Source organism: Panthera uncia (assembly GCF_023721935.1).
Source record: "Panthera uncia isolate 11264 chromosome E2 unlocalized genomic scaffold, Puncia_PCG_1.0 HiC_scaffold_19, whole genome shotgun sequence".
NCBI classification, from domain to species: domain Eukaryota; kingdom Metazoa; phylum Chordata; class Mammalia; order Carnivora; family Felidae; genus Panthera; species Panthera uncia.
In genome coordinates, this window is record NW_026057588.1 from 445,840 (window position 1) to 467,519 (window position 21,680).

Sequence of the window (21,680 nt, forward strand, 5' to 3'; positions counted from 1 at the left end):
GCAGTAAAAGGGAAGGACAGTAATGTGTAACACCTCTTGACTGTGTGTAGACCCAATTCAGGCAGCTACAAACATTACTGGGTGCTGGAATGTTGTGTATTGGTGCCACAGGGGGAGGCTGGGCAAAAGGGTTTGGGACCAAAGTCTAAGAAACAATGCATGATATACACATCTACAAAGAAAGATTTGGTTAATCAATTACGCAGGCCACAGGTGCATGCTAAAACTTAATGATCCCTGGGGCACCTGGGTGGCGCAGTCCGTTATACATCTGATTCATGGTTTTGGTTTAGGTCATGATCTCACAGTTCCCGGAGCCTGAGCCCCCTTGGACTCTATGCTGGCAGAAAACAGCCTGCTCAGGATTCTGTCTCTCTCCCTCTATCCCTCCCCAACTTGCAATCTCTTTCTCTCTCAAGATGAAAAAAGTATTAAATTTAAAAACAAACAAACAAAAAAAAACGTAAAGACTGCTTACTTGGCTAGAGGGGCTGCATTATGGCTTCAATGTAACTTAAAAAACAAACAAACAAACAAAAACAAAAGGCCCTCTAAGTTTATTGTTGCTGCAAATGAAGGACTTCCTTTTCTGTTTTAAATTTATGTATTTATTTTGAGAGAGACAGAGACTGCTCAATCAGAGAGAGGCAGAGAGAAAAGCAGAGAGAAAGAATCTCAAACAGGCTCCAGACTACCTGTGCAGAGCATGATGTGGGGCTCATACTCACAGACCAACCAGGAGATCATGACTTGAGCCAAAATCAAGAGTCTGATGCTTAACCTACGGAGCCACCCAGGTGCTCCAGGAGTTCCTTCTTTTGTGAGGCTGATATGGTTACCAAGAATAAATTAGGAGGGACAACTGTACCAGAAAGAGAGCTAATTCCAGAGATTAACTGTTTATATAAGACGTTGGTGCCTGGTGTGGCAAACCAGTATGTGACAATCAGTTGCTCTTTGCTTTCTTCTGTATTGAATATCTTTCTCCTGCTCTGAAATTCTAAATTCCTACTGCCTTCTTCAATGTTCCCATGTTATAAGCATCAATCATCTTTGAGACTCCTATCTTTAAGGTTCCCCTAATTAAGAAATAATTTTTTTGTCTTGTGAATCTGTCTTAAGTCAGTTTAATTACTAGACCAGCCAAAGAATAGAGAAGGGAGCAAGAAAAAAGTTTTCCTCTCCTACACATTCTGTTGTGGAAATTGACCTCTGTGCTTCAGAGCCAAACATAATTAGAAAAATAGTGGGGAGTAAAGAGGAACAACAGCTTTCTTGCTTTGTCAAGCAAAGGAGACTGGAGCACATTAGGGCCTTCAGGACTGCAAGCCACCCAGAGGGAAGGGCTGGGGGGTTATGTAGGGAAATACAGGGTCTAGCTGGTTTCAAGAGGAATTGTGTTTGTGCTACTGAAGTAGTTTGAAGCTTTGGCCTTCAGAGCCAAAAAAGAATTCTTGACACAACTTCAGTGCCAAAAGATGGTTTTATTAAAACATGGGGACAGGTCCTTTGGGCAGAAAGAGCTGCACTGAGGTTGTGACAGGTGACTCATTATAGGACTTCAAGTTGGGGATAGTGTAAGTTGATGGGGTTTTGGAGTGGGGGTGGGGGTCCAGAGCCAAAGGCCAAGACAGAATTCCTGAGACATCTTTGGTGCAAAAGGGTAGTTTTATTAAAGCCCTAGGACAGGACCCCTGGGCAGAAGGGTTTCCCCAGATCCTGAGGAGAGACAGGTTATATGCTTAGGAGTTGAGGGAAGTAAAGTCAAGGGCAAGTTCCCAAATGGATTGTCCTATGCTAAAGATTCATAGGATACTAGAGGCCTAGCTATTGTTAAACTAAAATGGTTTTTCCCTCTAGCAAAGCATGAAGACAGTAGGGACTTCCTGGAGAAATGGTAGACTCTGCCTGCCTCAACTACTTGCCAATGAGCTACCAGTTATAAGGAAGTTTAATGTTATCTACCATTTCCATCTGCCTTTGTTTCTTCCATCATAGGTCTCTAAGGAATTTTTGGAAGCAAGGTTTCCAGGAACTTAAGGGGGCTAGCTACTGCTACGAAAAGGTCATTCATTACTTTTTAGAAAAAACTCAGTCATGAGACCCTTCAAATGTATATCCATGGGCCAGATGTTTGGAGTATGACTGCCAAAATATATCTTGGGGGGTAGAGAAAGGAAGTTTCCAAGGGAATTTTTGTATGTTAATGTAGACTTACAGGATCCTTGAGATTGGGATACTGTTAATCTAAGGTGGCCCATTCTTCTTACCAAAGAGTCATCATCTAGGTGGCTGAGCTCCCAGAGGAAGGTCGTTCTGCCTGTTTCATGGACTTGTCAATGGTCTGGAAGTAGTAGGAAAATTTAATTTTTCTTTTGCCTCTGTTCCCCACATCACTGCTGGTCTTGTTCATCATGTTTTCAAGGTGGTGCTGGCTTCCTCAAGAAAAAGGCTAAGAAGGAGGAGGGAAATTTTGCAGTAGAGAGGAAAAAGGTTATTTCAATATCAAGCCTACTGATGTTTGAATGCATCCATTTTGACTTTTGTTCAACTTTACACATTTAAGTAGTTTCATTTTGAGTCACCAGGATAACTGTAGTAACAGCATTTCATATTTTACAATGAGAAGCCACTCAATATTTTCTGGAATGACTAAAATAAAAAAAGATAACACCAAATATCCAAAAAATGTTAAGGAATTAGAAATCGTCTATGTTGCTGAGAGGAATGTAAAAAGTACCTTTACTTTGCAAAGTCGTGTGGCAATTACTTTTGAAAATACAAATTTCCGGGGTGCCTGGGCAGTTCAGTCACTTAAGCATCTGATTTTGGCTCAGGTCATGATCTCACACTGTGTTGGTTAAAAACCCACATTGGGGACTCTGTGCTGGTAGCTCAAAGCCTGGAGCCTGCTTCAGATTCTGTGTCACCCTGTCTCTGTGACCTCCCTTGCTTGTGCTCTCTCTCTCAAAAATAAAAACGTTAAAAAAAAAAAAAATGAGGGGCGCCTAGGTGGCTCAGTTGGTTAAGCGTCTGACTTCAGCTCAGGTCACTATCTCGTGGTCCATGGGTTCGAGCCCCACGTCAGGCTCTGGGCTGATGGCTCAGAGCCTGGAGCCTGCTGATTCTGTGTCTCCCTCTCTCTCTGCCTCTCCCCCGTTCATGCTCTGTCTCTGTCTCAAAAATAAGTAAATGTTAAATTTTTTTTTAAATAATAATAAAAAATAAATAAATAATTTAAAAAATAGAAATAAAAAAAGGAAGTAAACAATTCCCTACTGAAGGGGAGCATTTTATCACCCCCACATACGTCTCTTTGTCCATCACTCAACTCTTTTTCATCACCACTGAATTCATACTGGAGAGAATCTCTACCAATGTAAAAAATGTGGCTGGGAATGCAAGCTGGTGCAGCCACTCTGGAAAACAGTATGGACGGGGCGCCTGGGTGGCTCAGTCAGTTAAGCGTCCAACTTTGGCTCAGGTCATGATCTCATAATCTGTGAGTTCGATCCCCGCATCGGGCTCCATGCTGACAGCTCAGAGCCTAAAGCCTGTTTCGGGTTCTGTGTCTCCCTCTCTCTCTGACCCTCCCCCGTTCATGCTCTGTCTCTCTCTGTCTCAAAAATAAATAAACGTTAATAAAAAAAAACTTTTTAATAAAAAAAGAAAACAGTATGGAGTTTCCTCAAAAAACTATAAATAGAACTACCCTACGACCCAGCAATTGCACTACTAGGGACTTATCCACAGTATACTGTTGTGCTGTTTCGAAAGGACATATGTACCCCCATGTTTATAGCAGCACTATCAACAATAGCCCAAGTATGGAAAGAGCCCAAATGTCCATTGACAGATGAATGGATAAAGAAGATGTGGTATATATACACGATGGAGTATTACTTGGCAATCAAAAAGAATGAAATCATACCATTTGCAACTACATGGATGGAACTGGAGGGTATTATGCTAAGTGAAATTAGTGAGAGAGAAAGACAAATATCATATGACTTCACTCATATGAGGACTTTAAGAGACAAAATAGATGAACCTAAGGGAATGGAAACAAAAATAATATAAAAACAGGGAGGGGGACAAAACAGAAGAGACTCATAAATATGGAGAACAAACTGAGGGTTACTAGAGGGGTCCTGGGAGGGGCAATGGGCTAAATGGGAAGGGGCACTAAGAAATCTACTCCTGAAATTATTGTTGCACTGTATGCTAACTAATTTGGAGGTAAATTAAAAAAAAAAAAAAAAAAAAAAAAAAAGAATGTGACAAGGCCTTTACCCACCACTCAAACGTTATTTAACATCACAGAACTCATACTGGAGAGAACACTTACCAATGTAAAGAATGCAGTCAGGCCTTGAACCAGAACTCAGCCCCTTCCTGAACATCAGACAATTCACACTGGAGAGACACCTTACAAATGTAAAGAATGTGGCGAGGTCTTTAACTACCCTTCCCACCTTATTCAACATCACAGAATTTGTCCTTGACAAAAAGCTTACCAATGCAATTTGTAAAGTGTTTGAAAACTGTTTGACATTTACCACATTGACCACAGAATTCATACTTGAACAAACCTTACAAATTTAAGGAAGGTGAGAAAATCTTTGTGGACTGCTCACCCCTTACTTCACACTGGAGAATTTATACTGGAAAATAACAATTGAATACAAGAGAGTGTGGCAAGGACTGTAAGGAATGCTAAACCCCGACTACTGACCATAGAATGTATAGTGAGAGAGGATTTTGCAAATATAAAGAATTTGGTGATCCTGTTAATCAAAGGTCAAGATTCACTCTACAACACAGAATCCATACTGGAGAAAAAACTTAAAAATGTCAAGGTGTGGTACAATTTCTAGGACTGCTGAACCCTTACTCAGCAGCAGATAGTTTACACTGAGGAGCAACATTATAAAGGTCATGAATGTGTCCAGCCTGTAACTGGAATTCGTAACTCGCTCAACATCATAGCTTTCTTACAGGATAGAAACCAAAACATGTAGAGAAAATTTCAGTGCCTTTCACTGGAACTCGATCCTTAATATCCCAGCATGCACACTAGAATTAAACACTACAAACATATTGAATGAGAAAAGGCCTTTGTATTAAAAGTACACTTTAACAAACACCAGAGAAGCATAAAAGTAACTTGAAAGCCATAAATACTTGGAAAAGTATTTAATTTAACATCATGTATCAGTAACTGTCACAGAATTCAGAGTAGAAAGGACTATGTCAGTGATTCTATTCAGATATTACATCAAAATATTCATTGCAGGGACGAATACAAAGTTAATCACTTAGAAGGCAGCAAGCTGTGGTTGTGGAGAAGGGCAAAGAGGACCACACAGGTATGCCCAAGGAGAATGTTTCCCCATAGCTAGTGGCTTGGGAAACAAGAGAGTTGAACTTTGTGAGTTCTTTCAACCAGCATGGCTTTATGCCTAGAGTTTTAAAGGTCAGCTGTAGACAGGAGGGCATTGCAGTGTTCTTGGGGAGAAGGCAGGCATACAACTGTGAGGTGGGGCAGACAGGTTAGAAACAGAGATCTGAAGATCACTGGGGGACACACTGGGGTGAGATTATCCACTATTCTAGGAGACTTACCTCAGAGGCAACATTCACAGAGATACCTGTCTGAAAAGAAAGGAGTTGGGGGGCACCATTTCCTTCCCCCCCCCCCCCCGCATAAACACAGGGCCCCTGAGCAAAGCATCTCAGCATGGTCCCTGGTTGTCTAAGTTGGTTACACACAGGCCCACTCCCCCACCGCCACCTCCATGTTGTGGTGGGAGTATCCTTCTTAATCAAGCTTCCCTCAAGCCCAGCAACGTCAGCCCCTCTCCAGAGACCTGCACAAGCCCCTGGCCACACCATGTCTCTGGACTAGACAGTCTTGCAGGGCCATAGTTCTAGTGGATTCGGTGTGAGGTATGATTTTGCAAACAGACCTCAGCACACCCCGTGAACACTCACCACATTCAGTCCAGGCATGAAACACTGTCTACAGCAGGCAAGGAGAGCATCTGCAGATCACTGGCCTGCAGTGCGGCGACAGAACTAACTTTTTGAACATACAGAAGAAAGCAGACACTTAGAAAAATTGCCAAGATAGAAGAATGCTTCCATAACGAAAAAACAACATATGGCCTCGGCCAGAGATTATGCAAAAACAGTTGTCAGTAACATGCCAGATAGAGAATGGAAGACAATAATCCTAAGAACTACTCACTGGGTTGAGAAAAGAATAGGAAACATAAGGAGACCCTTTCCCCAGGGGTAAAAGAGTGAAAAAACAACCAGAGATGAAAAATGCAATAAACAAGATTAGAAATCAGCTTCCTGCCATGAAGAGCAGTCTGGAGGAAGCAGAGAGATGCATTAGTGACCTACAAGACAAAATAATGGAAAATAGTGAACCTGAACAAAAGAGAGAAAAGTGTTCCAACATGAGAAGAGACAGGGAACTCTGACTTCATCAAAAAGAATGACATTTTAATTTTAGGAACTCTAGGAGCAAAAGGGAAAGAAAAGTTATTTCAAGAAATAATAGAAAACATTCCTACTCTGGGGAAGGAAACAGACACCAAATTCAGAAGGCACATAGTATTTGCATCAAAATAAGCAAAAGCAGGTCCACAATGAGACATGTTTGAATTAAATTTGCAAACTACGGTGATAAAGACAAAAAACCTTAAATGCGGCAAAAGACAAGCAGTCCTTACTTACAAAGGAACACACATAAACCTAGAAATTTCTCAACAGAAACTTGGGAAGCAAGAAGTGTGTGGCATGATATATTCCATGTACTGAATGAAAAAAATCTGCAGCCAAGAACTCTATCCAGCAAGGCTATTCTTCAGAACAGGAGAGATAAAGAGGTTCCCAGAAGGGCAAAAACTAAAGTAATTCCTCACCACTGACACAGCCCCATGAGAAACGTTCGAAGGGAATCTTTGAATGTGAAGAACACACCAAAAGTGACAAAGACTTGAGAGGATCAGAAAAAATCTCCAGAAACATAGACAAAACAAGTAATAAAATGGCAATAAATGCCTATACATCAATAATACTTTGAAGAAAAGGTACACTCCCGTCAAAACACATAGGCTGTATGAATGGATTAAAAAGCCCAGACCCATTTACATGTTGCCTACAAGAAACTCAAATTAGATCTAAAGATACCAGCAGACTACAAGTGAATGGGTGGAGAGACATGTTTCATGCAAATGGAGGCCAAAAGAAAGAGTACTGACACTTACATTGGACAAACTAGACATTTTGTTCCTGTATTAGGCTTATCATCCTTTGCTATCTAGGTAACTGGCCTCATAGAAGGATTTTCAATGTTTTCCCTCTATTCCACCATTTGTTAGATTGTGATGAACACTGTCATTTATCATTTTTTAAAAAGGTTTCTTAGCATTGGAGCACCTGGGTGGCTCATTTGTTTGAGTGTCCGACTTCGGCTCAGGTCATGATCTCACAGCATGTGAGTTTGAGCCCCGCGTCAGATTCAGGTGCTGACAGCTCAGAGCCTGGAGCCTGCTTTGGATTCTGTGTCTTCCTCTCTCTCTGCCCCTAACCCACTCGCATTCTTTCTCTGTCTCTCTCAAAAATAAATGTTAAAAAAATATTAAAAAAATAAAAAATAATAAAAAATAAAAGGTTTCTTAGCATTGACCAATGAAGGCATGTGGTCTTGGGCTTTCATGTGTGGGAGGTTTTTTATTCCAAAGTCAACTTTCATTCTTGTGGTCTAAGAAGATTTCCTATTTCTTGGGTTCAAGATTCTTATTTCAATTAGGTAACTTATGCATTTTTAGGAATTACTTTTTTCCCTACTTTATGGGATTTCTTACCTTATAATTGTTCATAATAATCTGTTATCGCACTATATACTATTTGAGGTATAGTTTTATCATTTTCTCTTCCATCCATTTTCTCTTCCAAAAACCAACTCATTTGGATTTTGAGTCTTCTCTCCTGTTTTTATTCATGTAGTTAACTCAGCGTCTATTATGCTTATTAAAAAAAAAAAAACAGGGCACCATTTACAATGTTATTTTATTATTTGGTCTGTATTTTATTTATTTCTGATTATTCCTTGTAATTTACTACCTCTACTAAGTTTCACCTGTATTCCTTTTTCCCCCCAGTTCCTTGTGGCTTAATGTCAAGAACATAAAGTTAGGGCACCCAGGTGGCTCAGTCAGTTTACTGTCCAATTGTTGATTTCAGCTCAGGTTATGATCTCATCCTTCATGAATTCGAGCCCTGACTCAGGCTCTGTGCTGTTAGTACAGAGCCTTCCTGGGATTCTCTGTCTCCCTCTCTCCCTCTGCCCCTCCACTGCTCTTTCTCTCCACCTCTCGCACTCTCAAAAAGAAACACTGAAACAAAAGAAAAAATGGTGGAACAAACAAATTGATTCAAGCATTGGTAGTATAAAAATTCAAAAATAGAGTGTCTACTAGATCAGATTAGCAGAAGTAAGCAATACAAGTGATGACCAAAACAAACCAGTAACAACAAAAATAAAAAACAAAGGATTCTTGGGGTGCCTAGGTGGCTCAGTCGGTTAAATGTCTGACTTTGACTCAGGTCATGATCTCATGGTTAGGGAGTTTGAGTCCTGCATTGGGCTCTGTGCTGACAGGTTGGAGCCTAGAGCCTGCTCTGTTTCTGTGTCTTCCTCTCTTTCTCTACTCCTCCCCCACTCACACTCTGTTTCTTGCTCTCCCTCAAAAATAAACAAAAACATTAAAAAAATTAAAAATAAAAGTCATGACATCCTTTAAAAAATTAAAAAAAGAGAAGTAGAGAATATGAATTAATGTGGTAGAAATGAAGAAATCTTCATAGATATAAAATACTAGCTAAGTCTTACCTAAAATGGCATGGGATTGTACATTCACATTTTTTTAAGAATTACCGGAGGCCTGAAAGTGTGTTAGTATGGAGAATTAAAGAACTAACAACTTAAAATGCAGGGTCATAAGTAGGTCATGAGGTCATAAGCCTCATGGTAACCACATATCAAACTCGTGTTCTAGATATGTGAAAGAGGAAAGGATTGAAGTATACCGCTATAGAAAGACCTAAATGTGAGATAGGAAACTCAAAATCCTACAGGAGAAAATAGGCAGCAACTTCTCTGACTTAGGCTACAGCCACTTCTAGTGAAGATTTCTCCAGAGGCAAGGGAGAAAAACAAAACAAATAAAAACAAAAATGAATTATTGGGACCTCATCAAGATAAAAGGCTTCTGCACAGTAAAGGAAACAATCAACAAACCAAAAGGCAACCGAGGGAATAGGAGAAGATATTTGCAAATGACATGTGGGATAAGGGTTAGTATCCAAAATTTGTGAAGAATTTACCAAACTGAACACCAAACAAATTACCCAGTGAAGAAATGGGCAGAAGACATGAATAGACATTTTGCCAAGGAAGACATCCAGATGGGTAACAGACACATGAAAAAAGGCTCAACATCCCTCATCATGAGGGAAATACAAATCAAATTCACAATGAGATGTCACCTCACACTTTTCAGAATGGCTAAAATTAACATTAAATTTGCTGTAAAATTTAATTTGTTTAAATTTGTAAATTAAAATTAACAACAGCATACAGAGAAAGGAGGACACTTTTCCAGTGTTGGTGGGAATGCAAATTGGTGCAGCCATTCTGGAAAACACTGTGGAGGTTACTCAAAAAATGAAAAATGGAATTACCTGCAGCCCAGCAATAGCACTACTAGGAATGTATCCAAGAGATACAGGAGTGCTGATTCATAGGGGCACATGTACCCCAATGTTTCTAGCAGTGCTATTAACAATAGCCAACTTATGGAAAAAGCCCAAATATCCATCAACTGATGAATCAAGAAGCCATGGTACACACACACACACACACACACACACACACTGCAATACTACTCAGTGATCAAAAAGAATGAAATCTTGCTATATGCAACAATATGGATGGAGCTAGAGAGGATTATGCTAAGTGAAAGAAGTCAGTCAGAGTAAGAGAGATCATATGGTTTACCTCATTTGGAATTTGAGAAACCCAAAAGATCAAATAGGGGAAGGGAACGTAAAAGGAGATAAAAACAGAAGGGAGGCAAACTACAAGAGACTCTTTAATGCATAGAACAGAGTGAGGGTTTCTGGAAGGGAGGTACGTGGGGGGATGGGTTAAATGAGTGATGGGCATCAGGGAGGGCACTTTTTGGGATGAGCATGGGGTGTTATATGTAAGAGAAGAATCACTGGATTCTATTCCTGAAATCAATACTACACTGTATGTTAACTAACTTGAATTAAAAAAAAAAATAACCAAATAAATATAAAGGGATTAGATTCTCCAATCAAAAGATACATATTGGCTGAATGGAAAGAAATACAAGATACAACTCTACAGTACCTTCAAGAGACTCGCTTCAGCTTTGGGAACACAGTCAGACTCAAAGTGCAGGTAAGGAAAAAGACATTCCATGCAAATGGAAATAAAAGAAAACACAGTAGCTATGCTTACTTTAGACAAATAGACTTTAAGCTAAGGGCAGTATTAAGATGCAGCAAAAATGCTTATAAACTAATGGGTCATTTTCTGCAGTGTTTTTAGCTATGTGGTGTTGGGAAGAATGACAGTAAGGCTTTCCCAAAATTTGTGTTTGGAAGGATATGAATAGGTGTTTCTGTAACTCATGTAGTACTTACCACTTCTCAACCCAACACCTTTTTCCCCCAATAAATGTTGATGGTGTTTCACCACATACCTCAATTATAGCTTGAGTCAAGTTGATGAACATCTGTATCTTAAGAGTTCCCTAAATGGTTGGTTGATATTCAAAAACCTATTACTGTGATTTGAGGATTGCGGAAAAAAAGAACACTAAATGACAATTTGAGAAGGACCTATTATTTCCAGACTTTTAGGTGTGTGGGAAAATATTGTTGCAAAGAAAGCTTGGTCCTTTACTGTAACCAGTAGCCAATAATTTATCAAAACCAACTTGTACAGGCTAATAAACATTCTACCATAGTGTGTTTTCTAACCTCTTGCTACTGTACATTGTATATTTTATCACTCATATGTTGTTAAATTACCTTGTTATCTGGCATTTTAATCTCCAAATAAGTTAGTTGTCCTTTCAGCAGGTTATCATTAAACTCCTCTGTGCACCTTGTGGTATAAATTTTTGAGCAGCTTTTCATTGGGCAGACATTCCAAAAAACGAGCAAATACCAAAGGTTTTATCCAATCAAGCTGTCCTTCCTTTGCTTCCACATCGTCTCTGTAAAAACCTTACCACTATCTGCTACTAATGGAACGTGCCTAGCCATTTGAATAGATCAATTAACCGGTCAGATTAAGTCTTGAAAATATGAACATATATCAGTTCATCTTTTAACACCACACAGTACCACCTTTCATTTTCAGCACCTTTCTCCCTGGCCTGGACAACTTGCCCACTCGCCACTTGAGCATAAGACTCAATAGGACATCTTTCCCTGCCCCTTTCCGCCCACTTTTGCACATGCACATTAGACACCAATGTGACTCTGCTCTCACTTGCGCAGACTCCACTCTCGGCAATGGCTCCCCACAGCACCTGCGCAGATAGAGTTTCCCACCAAGTGCTGCACATGCGCACAGAGGATTTCCGGAACACACTGCCCCGCTCAGGAGCTAAACCTGCAGTCATGTGCTCCTCCCTTTGCCAGCCCAGAGTTACAGAACGCTAGCCTTGAACCTTAGCTCAACTGTCCATACACCGGAGTTCACAGTGGAGGCCAGCTGGGGCTAGAGTCTACAGATAGAACAGTCATCCCTCCGACCAGTGTTACCACACCCAGAGTTTTCGATCCTTTTCCCGTGTCTGCCTTCAGTATCATCAAAACTTCACACAAGCATGCAAAGAGAATCCCCATGAACCCGTCAAGCTGGGCACCTCCCACAATGAAGGGAGCCCGAGCAGATGGGGAGCAGGGACTGGCCATCCAGGAGCATCCTGTGTAATAGAAACGCTTAGGTGTCCATCAGTGCTACCACTGCAGGGGACCTTCTGACATCCTCCGATTCCTGTTTCATACCTTGGGGCTAACATTCTGGGCAAAGACCTCAGCTGTCCCAGGATTTGCATCTGGAATAGTCGTTGTCTACATGGTGCTTGGGGAGCCTGATAGACAATTGTCCCTTCAGGTTCTCTCGAAAAGGACCTGTTCCACCACAAAATTGACCTCTCTGGCCCCGGTGCCAGTCCCTGATCCTCCCTTCTCAGGACAGCTCAGAGAACAGAGTTCCTAGCAGCTCCACCTCCTGGATAGCCCATTGATATCCACACTTTTCTGAGGCTCAGACTCAGATAAGGGAGAGAGCAAAGGACCTAGAATTTGGGGAGTCCGTTTCACCTTTCTGGTACCAACCGTGCTTCCAAGAGGACACATAGCATCCCACCTTCCATTCCTGGAATGTCCATTGATTTTCAACACATGAAAATGGATCAAATATGCAAATGCAAATGATAGATGCATCAGATTTCCCTCAGAGGTTCTACTCCACCCTTTCTGTCTCCTATCTGCTCTCTATATTTGTGCCTCCACATCCAACATGGCCTTCAAGAGTACTGATGTTGAAAGACAATACAAACAATCTCTACTCCCAAGAAGGCTCACCCTGGATCCAACCTTCCTAGAAAAATGAACATAGTGTACACAATCCCCAGGGTTTTACGAAGATTAATTCACACAATATACGTAAGTTTCCTAGTCCAACGTCTTGAACACGGTGCATCCTCATACACTTGCAGCATACATAAGATACTCAAGAAACATCCCTTTCATGGATGAGTACACATGTACACCAAAGAGCTGTGCTCAACCACGGCTGCCTTAGCTTTTCCTTTCCCAACTTTCAGGGGATGTGCACACAATGCCATCTTGTTGAGAGTCGTAGTCTTCACTGGGAACAACAGGGTTTGTGTTGAGATAGGATGGCTGGATAGATGGGACTCAGGTGTGCTCTTCTGCACTCTCTATCTTTGGGCAACTGGAGATGAGGTCTGGGGACAGCAACCTCAATGTTTGTTAGAAGAACAAATTAATGATCTTCATCTAGACCTAGGCAGACATGATATCTGAGTGTGGGGCCCAGAATCTGTTTTTAATGGGAACCTCAAGGGATTTCTGTATACATGAAATTTTGACAAGCAATGTTCAAAATGCCATTCTTAGCTTTGACCCCATATTGGGATCCCCGGTATAAGTTTTTGAACTACCTTCTCTAGGGTCCCATCCTCAAAGATTCTGGCACTTAGTTCTTGATGGCGTCCAACATCAAATTAGGTCTTAATGAAGTGGCCCAGTTATTCCACTAATAGGCAAATGCAAATGCTGAGGCTCCCAGTATATTTAAGAGTACATAGTGCCAGGCAATGTCGAAGGCTCTATGAGAAAGGCCGTACTGTGTAAGTTTCCATAGGGGATGGTCAGTTTGCCTCACATTCCTGATGTTGTGCCACACTTTGTGTGTGTCTCCAGGAGATAAGGGCACCCATAACTGGGACAGAAGTAAATTACATTGGGGCCTCCACTTAGATTCTCCCTATGTGTACAGGTTTTCACATGTCCCCAAAAGCAAGTCAGATCCCATAGAGCCTCAGGGGACATGGGGATGCTTTTGGATTTCCTGGTGAATGCCATGGTAGACACTGGCACAGAGGGTAAGCCTCAAGGAATGCAGCAGCATGGGAAGGGCATGACAGGAATGTCCTTCCATGACCACTAGAAAAAATACATCTAGGCTTTCAGAATCATTCCCTTCAAGCAGAGCTTCCCAGACCACATTTTAAGATTGAGTTTTCTCCTTTGACCTTTGACCCTCACTTGTGTCATCTGCTTCATTCATTCCCACTTATTTGGGCGTGTGGTTACTCTCTCCTGTCCTTTTTTGCACAAGGTCTCTTCCCTTTTCCAAAGATCATGCCCGAATCAACTCTAGAGACAGCAAGATCTATAGATAGGAAAAAAGGTACATGACCCTTGCTGGAGAACCTACAATTTCAAATCCAGCACTGTGTTCTATAGAGAAGAGAGCACATTTCAGAAGCTAATAGAAAACTAATTCTCCCAACGCTGTTTCCTGATGGCCTCTTTAGGACACTTAGGAAGGCTTTTCAATATTCAGTTCCCTAACTCCACTTCCAAGTAGTACTGAATCAAGAATAATAAATATTGGGTCACCTGGGTATCTCAGTTGGTTAAGCATCTGATTTCAGCTCAGGTCATGATCTCACTGTTCCTGAGTTCAAACCCCACATCGAGCTCTGCACTGACTGCGTGGAGCCTGCATGGCCTTCTCTTCCTCCCAGTCTCTCTCTCTCCACTCCCACCCCCACATACACACACTCTCTCTCTCTAAAAATAAATAAATAAACTTAAAAAAAATAAGATTTAACCAAAGAATAAGGAATGTAGATCAGATTTTAAGATGGTGACAACAATATCCTATGCCATTTAGTTTCTAGAATTATCACTAATTCACAGTGAGGGTAACAGAGAACTTCAGAAAAGGGGAAAGTTTAAGATACAACATCATGAATATTTCATTCCTCACACCAACAAATGCCTAATTATTTCCTTGAAATGATATCATTTGGCATTTGTGCGAAGTTGCATTACAGAATTTTAAGACCTATGAACATATAGTAGTTATAAGATATTTGGTTTTTTTTTTCAGCAAAAGCTAATAATGAAGAAAATATCTGCTATGCAAATAAAAATTGAATGCAAAATAAACTATGCAAATATCTATGCAAATAACTATGCAAATTAACTATGCAAAATAAAATTGAAACTCAATAGATTGAGCACCAATATAAAACCTTTATTTGCAAAGACCAGGATCTCTAGTAAACAAAAGAGAGAGATTTCATTTTCTGGGGGAATCTGTCAGAGAGACCCCGATCCATGTGAACAATGTTAACATCAGCTGTAGTGAGACAAATTGATATCAGGGTCTTCATGCATGTAGACGGACTCATCATTGATGTGATAGAGATTGCAAAGGAAGAAAAAACAGCAACGAAATCATACTAGGATATGAATCATGAAAATATAGATTTTTGCAAATTTCAAGTCACAGATTCTTCCCATGTCCTCTAGTTTTTAATGCCTTCTAAATAGTAAGTCTTTGAAACAATCTAGACAGCAAAGCTCTTTTTCAGAACATCGACTTATTTGGGCCCCAAAGCTAGTTGATTTGCCTTTCATGCTTTGTGTGTTTTTTTTAAGTTTATTTATTTTGAGCAAGAGTGAATGGGGGCAGGAGAGAAAGGTAGAGAATATGCCAGACAGGTTCTTCTGACAGTGAGCAGCCTGACACAGGGCTCACTCAAACCTTGGGATAATGACCTGAGCTGATATCAAGATTGCATTGCTTGACTGAGCCACTTGGACGCCCTGTGTTGTTCAGGTTCTTAATCAGTTTACATAGAACTCGTGCCACACACAGACAGGATATGAATATATAATCTCGTCCTTTACTGGGGTCCTCAAACCTGACATATCTCCCATGAGAAACTTGTGTAGCAACACATTCCCATAATCTGCCACCGAAGTGTTATTTTCAATAATCTGCAGGTCATGAATTCATGGCAGGAATTCCTCATATTATATAGAAAGCCTGGTTGTAGAGAATGGAGAGAAGACTCTAAGATCTAACACAGGAATGTCCTAAGGAGCTAAATTTTACTATTATGAAAGGGATAAATACTAGTCCAAACATATTTATTAGGCAGACCCAGGTAGAGAAGTAAACGTTTGCAACCTCTAAAAACATGGCATTTCATTAAGTAATGAGGACACAGCTTCTAAGCTAAGTCCTGACCAAATTTACCTCAGAAACAGCCATTTCTTCCTCTCCTTTCTCCTCTTGAGTGCTTTCTGGTGTGATGTTATATGAAGAAATCACGTCTGTAGGACTTTCAAGGCCTCAGACAGCCTCTTCACCTGTTCTTATCACCTCAAAAGTATAAGAATCTTGAAATTCTGAAAAAGCCGCCTTCTCCTTGACTTTGTCGCAGGAAAGATTCAGGAAAACTGAGTTCCTGTGTGGACATTTACCTGTGAGTTTCTCCTAACGGGTTTCAGATGTCCTCCCCTCTCACAGACAGCCACAAATCATGCCATAGCTCAGGGAACATGGGCTGCACTGACCTGCCCCTTCCAGGTCCACGCCAAACAGACTATCATCATCTCTTCTACTGAAAGGCGAATGCAACCCTCCCAAGTAGTTTGCGAATCCTCGTGCTTCACCCTGGTCTCACCTGAGAATCACCTGGAGCTCATAGTTAAAGCAGCACTGGTGTTCTCACCCTGATCAACAGACAGACTCTGGCAGAGGGCAGAGGTGATGCTGGTTCCTAAAACTCACCAAGGGATGTTTATTGTAAACCTAGGCTGATAAGCACTTCTGTGCTTTGAAGTTTTCATGTGCATATAAATCATGCGGTCTCCAGGGCCCATAAAAGAAACGGTGATTTTGTAAGTTTAGAATGGGGTCCATGAATGGGCTGGCGTCTTTCACCAGTTCCTTGTTAGTGCAGATGCTGTTCCCCGAGACCCATTAGTAGCACCTCACGAGCCAATGCAGGCACAGCACACTTGAGCCCCCCATCGCCACCATCTGACTCAACACAAACAACTCCTGCTTAGTTTCCAGGGAAGACTTTACCACTTACGTTCTTCTTTTGTGAGTTTACTTTTGGTTCCCAGCAAAGACCACCATCACCATCCTTCAGAACATTTTACATTGCACTAGGTCACTTTCAGATTTCCAAATAGTTGTTCTACAGGTATGCATGTTCCACCATTTGATTTGAGCTTTTGCTGACAGAAACATACTACTTTAGTAAAGTACTGGACTTAAAAGGAAGGTTTTCCAAAATGGTTTATATCCTTCACCAGTTTGGGCAGTGAGATTCTCATTACACACAGTTGTCTCAATTTGGGTATGGCCTTCCTGATACTGTTGATAAACTTCACTCTTCCCATCATTGTCCTGGTTTATCATTCAGTGTAAATTCTCAAGGGCACTAGGTTTATATCTACTCATTGACATGTGTTGACAAGAAGCTTCTAAGCACGATGTTGTCAAGAAGCTGAGGGTGCCATGGGAAGTTACAGCTGAAAGATATCAAATAACAGAGAGGTAAAATTCCACTTATTACTCTCACAGAATGTGCTGACATCTAATCTACATCCATAAAATCACTCAGAGAATGTCAGCAATGTGGCTGAGAAGGAATCATGAGAACATCATTCCTCCATAGACACATAAACTTGCACATGATGCACTGACCACATAGCATAATAGATAATGCTATAGTGTTGTGCCATAGCACAAATCACTTTCTTCTACCTCAAATACTCAGGTCAAATACCATATGAACCCAAAATTATCAGCAAGAAGGAAATTCAAACATAAAACAGAAATGAACAAAGTAGGAAACAGCAAAACTAGGAAAATATAAAGAATAGAAACACTTGGTTTTCAGAACAAATGAACAAAACTGACAAACCTTTAACTAAATCAGGAAGGAAAGGGAGAAAGAAGACAACTACAATCGAAGTGAAGAATTGAAGGCAGGCACAGTATAACTGATACCATAGAGATAAATATATTGCAAGAGGTGACAGTAGAGAATTACATGCCAAGATAGATATTGAAAAATGAGAATAAATTTCAGAAATATAGAACCTATATGGACCCCCTTGTGAGGAAATATTTTTAAAAATCTCCACTGATCTACATATACTAGGTAGATGATAAAAAATTAATTAAAATCAAAAACAAAAACAAAAAACTTCCCAAAAAGTAAAAGTATTTATCCAGATGAATGAACTGGATAATCCATACAAACATTGAATGAGAAATTCTTCAAATCTCCTCAAACATTTCCAAGGAGTAAGAGAAGGGAGATTAAGAACACACTCTCTGGGGGCGCCTGTGTGGCGCAGTTGGTTAAGCGTCCGACTTCAGCCAGGTCACGATCTCGCGGTCCGTGAGTTCGAGCCCCGCGTCAGGCTCTGGGCTGATGGCTCGGAGCCTGGAGCCTGTTTCCGATTCTGTGTCTCCCTCTCTCTCTGCCCCTCCCCCGTTCATGCTCTGTCTCTCTCTGTCCCAAAAATTAAAAATAAAAATAAATAAAAAAAAAAAAAGAACACACTCTCTGTGACACCAACATTAATAAGTTACCAAAACATAGGAAGACATTGTAAGTAGAGATGAAGAAAATAATTTAAAAAATATTATTTTAAACCATAAGCAAGTGGGAATTCTTCCTGAAATTCAAGGGTGTTTCAGCACATGGATAACCATCTGTTTAAAACTGCACATTAAACAATGAAGATCAAAATGACATGATGTTAAGTGATGCAAAACAGGAAGTGAGCTTATTGGACATAATTTTATGGTTAGAAATACTCAATAAAGCAGGAATGGAAGGAAACAACCACGACCTGATAAAGGCCATTTATGTATGGAAAGCTGAAATCTCACATATTCCATAATAAAAGACTAAAAGCTTCTCCCATATGAACAGAAACAATGTAATGAAGTCACGTCACCATTTCAATTCAACACAGCAATGAATAGTCTGTTCAGAACAACTGGGCAAGAAAAAAATAGATTAAAGGCATCGTAAGTGGAAAAGATAAAACAAGGTTTAGAGAGGGAAGATGGCGGCGTAGGAGGACGCTGGGCTTACCGCGCGTCCTGCTGATCACTTAGATTCCACCTACACCTGCCTAAATAACCCAGAAAACCGCCAGAGGGTTAGCAGAATGGAGTCTCCGGAGCCAAGCGCAGACGAGAGGCCCACAGAAGAGGGTAGGAAGGGCGGCGAGGCGGTGCGCATTCCATGGACTGGCGGGAGGGAGCCGGGGCGGAGGGGCGGCTCACCGGCCAAGCAGAGCCCCTAAGTCTGGCTGGCAAAAGCGGAGGGGCCTGACGGACTGTGTTCCGACAGCAAGCGCGACTTAGCGTCTGGGATGTCATGAGTTAACAGCTCTGCTCAGAAAGCGGGAAGGCTGGAGGACAAAGGGAGGGAGAGCTGCCGAGCCCCCGGACGACAGAGCTCAGTTTGGAGGGGAACAAAGGCGCTCGCCAGCGCCATCTCCCCCGCCCATCCCCCAGCCAAAATCCCAAAGGGAACCGGTTCCTGCCAGGGAACTTGCTCGCTCCGCACAAACACCCAACTTGTGCTTCTGCGGAGCCAAACCTCCGCAGCGGATCTGACTCCCTCCCGCTGCCACAGGGCCCCTCCTGAAGTGGATCACCTAAGGAGAAGCAAGCTAAGCCTGCCCCTTCCGCCCCCGTGCACCTTGCCTACCCACCCCAGCTAATACGCCAGATCCCCAGCAACACAAGCCTGGCAGTGTGCAAGTAGCCCAGACGACCACGCCACCCCACAGTGAATCCCGCCCCTAGGAGAGGGGAAGAGAAGGAACACACCAGTCTAACTGCGGCCCCAGCGGTGGGCTGGGGGCAGACATCAGGTCTGACTGCGGCCCCGCCCACCAACTCCAGTTATACACCACAGCACAGGGGAAGAGCCCTGCAGGTCCTCACCACTCCAGGGACTATCCAAAATGACCAAACGGAAGAATTCCCCTCAGAAGAATCTCCAGGAAATAACAACAGCTAATTAACTGATCAAAAAGGATTTAAATAATATAACAGAAAGTGAATTTAGAATAATAATCATAAAATTAATCGCCGGGCTTGAAAACAGTATAGAGGACAGCAGAGAATCTCTTGCTACAGAGATCAAGGGACTAAGGAACAGTCACGAGGAGCTGAAAAGCGCTTTAAACGAATGCAAAACAAAATGGAAATGATGACGGCTCGGATTGAAGAGGCAGAGGAGAGAATAGGTGAACTACAAGATAAAGTTATGGAAAAAGAGGAAGCTGAGAGAAAGAGAAATAAAAAAATCCAGGAGTATTAGGGGAAAATTAGAGAACTAAGTGATACACTAAAAAGAAATAATATATGCATAATTGGTATCCAAGAGGAGGAAGAGAGAGGGAAAGATGCTGAAGGGGTACTTGAAGAAATAATAGCTGAGAACTTCCCTGAACTGGGGAAGGGAAAAGGCATTGAAATCCAAGAGGCACAGAGAACTCCCTTCAGACGTAACTTGAATCGATCTTCTGCATGACATATCATAGTGAAACTGGCAAAATACAAGGATAAAGAGAAAATTCTGAAAGCAGCAAGGGATAAACGTGCCCTCACATATAAAGGGAGACCTATAAGACTCGTGACCGATCTCTCTTTTGAAATTTGGCAGGCCAGAAAGGATTGGCACGATATCTTCAGTGTGCTAAACAGAAAAAATATGCAGCCGAGAATCCTTTATCCAGCAAGTCTGTCATTTAGAATCGAAGGAGAGATAAAGGTCTTCCCAAACAAACAAAAACTGAAGGAATTTGTCACCACTAAACCAGCCCTACAAGAGATCCTAAGGGGGATCCTGTGAGACAAAGTACCAGAGACATCACTACAAGCATAAAACATACAGACATCACAATGACTCTAAACCCGTATCTTTCTATAATAACACTGAATGTAAATGGATTAAATGCGCCAACCAAAAGCCATAGGGTATCAGAATGGATAAAAAAACAAGACCCATCTATTTGCTGTCTACAAGAGACTCATTTTAGATCGGAGGACACCTTCAGATTGAGAGTGAGGAGATGGAGAACTATTTATCATGCTACTGGAAGCCACAAGAAAGCTCGAGTAGCCATACTTATATCAGACAAACTAGACTTTAATTAAAGGCTGTAACAAGAGATGAAGAAGGGCATTATATAATAATTACAGGGTCTATCCATCAGGAAGAGCTAACAATGATAAATGTCTATGCGCCGAATACCAGAGCCCCCAAATATATAAAACAACTACTCATAAGCAACCTTATTGATAAGAATGTGGTAATTGCAGGGGACTTTAGCACCCTACTTACAGATATGGATAGATCATCTAGACACACGGTCAATAAAGAAACAAGGGCCCTGAATGATACATGGATCAGATGGACTTGACAGATATATTTAGAACTCTGCATCCCAAAGCAACAGAATATACTTTCTTCTCGAGTGCACATGGAACATTCTCCAAGATAGATCATATACTGGGTCACAAAACAGCCCTTCATAAGTTTACAAGAATTGAAATTATACCAAGCATACTTTCAGACCACACTGCTATGAAGCTTGAAATCAACCACAGGAAAAAGTCTGGAAAACCTCCAAAAGCATGGAGGTTAAAGAACACCCTACTAACGAATGAGTGGGTCAACCAGGCAATTAGAGAAGAAATTTAAAAATATATGGAGAAACGAAAATGAAAATACAACAATCCAAACGCTTTGGGACGCAGCGAGGCAGTCCTGAGAGGAAAATACATTGCAATCCAGGCCTATCTCAAGCAACAAGAAAAATCCCAAATACAAAATCTAACAGCACACCTAAAGGAGCTAGAAGCAGAACAGCAAAGGCAGCCTAAACCCAGCAGAAGAAGAGAATAATAAGATCAGAGCAGATATAAACAATATAGAATCTAAAAAAACTGTAGA

General features: G+C 41.3%; 1 protein-coding gene across 2 annotated transcripts in view; it reads right to left on the minus strand.

Moving 5' to 3' along the window:
- Window positions 1–2,312: 2,312 nt before the first annotated feature.
- LOC125915750 (zinc finger protein 420-like) overlaps window positions 2,313–21,680 on the minus strand; it is a 76,411-nt gene continuing 57,043 nt past the window's right edge. For both annotated transcript variants that reach the window (XR_007455734.1, XM_049621732.1), the window contains one exon: window positions 2,313–2,452. Coding sequence is in view for 1 of the 2 variants with exons in the window: in XM_049621732.1 (XP_049477689.1) it covers window positions 2,421–2,452 (32 nt within the window). In the remaining variant the exon portion in view is untranslated. The remainder of the gene's footprint in view (window positions 2,453–21,680) is intronic.